Source organism: Drosophila miranda (assembly GCF_003369915.1).
Source record: "Drosophila miranda strain MSH22 chromosome Y unlocalized genomic scaffold, D.miranda_PacBio2.1 Contig_Y1_pilon, whole genome shotgun sequence".
NCBI lineage: Eukaryota > Metazoa > Arthropoda > Insecta > Diptera > Drosophilidae > Drosophila > Drosophila miranda.
In genome coordinates, this window is record NW_022881603.1 from 27,462,674 (window position 1) to 27,466,362 (window position 3,689).

At 45.6% G+C, this 3,689-nt stretch overlaps 1 protein-coding gene and 1 long non-coding RNA gene across 3 annotated transcripts; one reads left to right on the top strand and one right to left on the bottom strand.

Annotated features, from left to right (window-relative positions):
• Nucleotides 1-1,002: 1,002 nt before the first annotated feature.
• LOC117191807 lies at nt 1,003-1,765 on the bottom strand. 2 transcript variants are annotated; one of them, XM_033396569.1, is made up of 2 exons: nt 1,378-1,765; nt 1,003-1,337 (listed from the first exon to the last, which is right to left on the bottom strand). In XM_033396569.1, exons 1-2 carry the CDS (start codon nt 1,508-1,510, stop codon nt 1,168-1,170), a joined length of 303 nt encoding a protein of 100 aa, XP_033252460.1. In that variant the 5' UTR covers nt 1,511-1,765; the 3' UTR covers nt 1,003-1,167. The 2 variants fall into 2 exon arrangements, with proteins under 2 accessions (XP_033252460.1, XP_033252461.1); XM_033396570.1 differs by having other exon boundaries at nt 1,003-1,316; nt 1,378-1,726.
• Nucleotides 1,766-2,099: 334 nt separating this feature from the next.
• Nucleotides 2,100-3,190, top strand: LOC117191810. Its single transcript, XR_004474079.1, has 3 exons — nt 2,100-2,632; nt 2,718-2,859; nt 2,933-3,190. It is a non-coding gene; the product is annotated as an uncharacterized LOC117191810 (long non-coding RNA).
• Nucleotides 3,191-3,689: the final 499 nt, after the last annotated feature.

Consider the following 3,689-nt stretch of genomic DNA (forward strand, 5'->3'; position numbering starts at 1 on the left):
CTCTATGCTGCATTTTCAGTGGCCTCGCCTCTGGTTATGCCTGGAACACACTCGTTGTGATGCTTCAATTCTGTGGCAGATGAGGCAAAAAGAGGAGTTTCTGTGGGTGAAAGAAAGGGGGAGGTTGTGGCGGCACGAGAGGGAGATTCTCCGGCCATAGAAGGCATAAGGAGAAGCCGATTCTGGCAGCAGAAAGGGGCAGCTTCAGGAAGACGGCGGGGGGCAGGTGGGGTCACTGTATCAGCATGTGGGTGGCTGCTGCTCGCTCGAGTGATGTGCAAATCTGTCGCTCTGCCTCGTGGCAAGGTGCTGTCAAAAGTGTAGAGTTGCCCCAACAACAGACACGAGAATGGACAGCCATTCGAAAGGAGAGAAAGGGTTGATCTCGTTTGTGCCTCGCCTCCCAACCCCCAAGCCCCCACCCCCATATCGCCATTTACAGTGAAGCCTCCACGCTCTCCGGCCAATTAAGACATTATCCGATGTGACAGTCGTAACTTGCGTCATTTAAGGCGTCGCAATGGCGTCCCCTTGGAGACAGTAACTGTATCTGGATGGACCAGGAACCTATTTCTGTGTTTTTTTTTCCCGGCCGCCGCCAGATAGCCTGGCAGACACTTGCCCCTCACCCCCTCCTGTCTTGACCATATTAGCAAGGCAAATTTCCCAAAAGACGCTGGAGGGGATGGCCAGGGGGACGGGCGTGGGGATGCAATACAATCTGGAAACTCGAATAACGGAAATAAAAATTATGAGCCAGGAATATTTTATCGCTGGGGGGAAATTTTCATAAGAAAAACGTTACTTTGCCGGGTGGAGAGGGCGAGGGAGTGGCCACAAGATTGAACCTTGAGTCCGTGGAGGGCAGACATTTTTTGTGTACCCTAACAGAAAGGGTATTACGATATTGGGACCTCTAAGAAATGGTTTACGAATATCTTTTAGCCAAAAATTTCACACTTTCTGCACTTCCTGCTCGATGATCATTCGAAAGACGAGAGATGAATTTAAATCCTGGTTTTAATCAGTTTTGGGCCTTGAAAGCATTTGCCATTGAAAGTAGATCCAGTAAAAGGTTGAAGAATCAAAGGCCTCCGTCTTACAGTCACTGGCCTTGCGAAGAAAAAGGTCTGAGTCACTGGCGTCGCGAAGAAAAAGGTCTGAGAGTCACAGGCCTCGCGTTGAAGGGCTGCCCGAACTGTCGCTGTCCCGGCTACAGATGTAATTGAACATTCTCAGATCCGCCTTGAGGATGTACTTGCGGTTGCAGGCTTTTGCCACCGCCAGGGCCCCATGGACCGCATCCATGGCATCACCTGCAACACAACACGAGAGTCCTTCAAGAGAGTTTGCCTCTCCGCGCAATGGTTCACTTACCAAAGCACATGTTCAGCAATTCTTTGGCCAGTTCCGGGCTCACAGTGATGTTCCTGTCCACCGCATCGTACAGCAACAGATCCAAGGCCAGCTGGGACCAATCAATATGGGAGTCATCCTTGGGTTTAATCATTTTCTTGGGCTTTTTTACTTAATAATTTTCTATGCAGAAAAGATGGAAAAAGAATATGGCCACTTGGAAGCTTGTGAGCTGGCTATCGATAGTTCTAGAACATCTTTCGATTGAGAAAAAAAATACTTGAAATCGGAGATTCTATTTGGTTTAAGGTTGCTTTTGGAAGTCCGAGTGAGTTTTGGAATAAAATGAAGGGCTTTTTTTTAGTGGATGAGGCAATATCATGGGTTTTTCAATATAAATGATCTTCAATCAAAAGAAACATTGAATTTTGGTTTGTGTCTAATTTTTAACGATTAAATTGTAAGAGTCTATCGATAGTGCGTGGTATTAATGACGTTCCATCGCCAAAACAGCTGATTTAAGGCGCCGCAACTATGAGAAATATTTCAATTGGTTGCAAAGGGGAATGGCCATTAATGGCCATGCAGTTTATTTGTTGTGTTTTTGTTTGGGGGCATTGTAATTGATAAGTTAATTTACATTTTTATTGAATGGCCAACGTTGTGCTCTTTGTTGTCACCGAAGGTCAGGACACCCACCAGGAGGTGCTTTGCATATTTACATTCGAGTGGCAGAGAATTGGAAATGTGCGTAAAATAGATGGGCTTTTCACTGGCCAAGTTAATGAAACGATTTCTTGTGGCTTATGTCGGCCATGTCTAAAGCTCAATTGTGTGTAAAGTCGGAGGCGAAGACGGCAAACAATTGATTCATTTGCTCCCATGAGGAAAGAGGCTTACGATTGGAGGATTGAGGTTAGCCAATGATTCGGAAACGAATATGTGCTGGAAAAAGTCAATTGTGGGGAAAAACTAAAGCCTCGAATGAAGCCAAAAGAAAATCCAGGGAAAATTGTGCAAAGAGCCCAACTGTAGCCAGGGAAAACCAAATGGAAATGGAAGGTTTTCATGGACATAAACATCAAACAAAATTGAATTCTACTTTAGTCAGAGACTGGATATATCTTGATCTATATTTTTATATGCCGATACTTGCAGCAAAGGAATGCGAGGGCGAAGAAGGGGGTTTGGCAGAAGCCGAACGCGACGGCCAAGAATGCAACCCTGGACCGATCGTGGTGGAATATTATCTTCGGAGAGGCGGCCGATTGGCTCTGTAATATTGAGAGATTTTTAAAAAAATTTTAATTATTATTTTAATCAAGTATTATCTTTCTTTAAAATCCGGATTGGTACAACAGGTCGCCAAACCCCGGGTTTTATAGAAACGAAGGACGGCTACTGGAAATCAATGGAAACATGAAAGTTTTTCGATCGAATCTGGGAACACAACTGTACCAGGAACACTCCCGTAGACACAGGCAAGTGTCAAACGTCAGGCATGTAATTATCAATCGAACAAATTGCGAATCAATATCGCTTGTAATTCCTAATAGTTTCTTCTATAACCGAATAGCAAAAAAATGATTGTGAAGCCCTCGGCGGATTCCTCCCTGGACTCCGCACAGCCCGGCTGTTGTTGGTGCCAAAATCGGAAATATTGCTGCTTTGTGATAATATTTTTACTCTGTTTCATAGCATTAATATGCGTGGCCGTGTATTTCGGACAGAAGCACTAGCCACAGGACACTCATTAAACATTTAAAGGGTATGGGGTACCCCCTCGCCCCCCACCACCAAAAGATTGTAGATACATCTTTCAGAATGCAATGGTTTTCACTTGGTTTTTGGTTTGTTTTTCTTTTGGAGGGTCCGATGGCTATGCAAAGAATCGGATCGAATCGAATCGAATCGGAATGCATTCGGCGTAAGGCATGGCTTGGTACGGAATGGGATGGTATGGAATGGTATGTATTCCGTGTGCCATCGGGCCAGTCGTGCATGAAAAGTTAACGAGAATTGATGTTCCATGTTTCGGCAGGGCAAAACAAAGCATAAATTTCTTCCTCTCTTTCTCTCTCTCTCTCCCTCCATCAGGCGAGATGCTCCACAGCCTCCCCTGGCCCGCCCTTTTGTACGCATTTGGCAGTTTTTACATGCATTTCGAATGCAACTCTGCCCCGCGATATATGGACGTATCGGTGGGGGCCAAGTATATTGTGTTGCACTGGCCCTTGGCTGAACATCCCCCCCCCCCCTTCCACCACCCTACCCCACTTTTGTTGCTCCTTTCGCAGACGACGACGCGACGTTGCATAAATTTTCAGTCAACA

Excerpts from the sequence above, each read along its gene's own strand:
- LOC117191807 (XM_033396569.1), bottom strand. The coding sequence starts at position 1,510 with ATGATTAAACCCAAGGATGACTCCCATATTGATTGGTCCCAGCTGGCC. Across the intron at positions 1,338-1,377 it reads ATTGCTGAACATGTGCTTTG|GACTCTCGTGTTGTGTTGCA; the intron begins GTAAGTGAACCA and ends ACTCTCTTGAAG.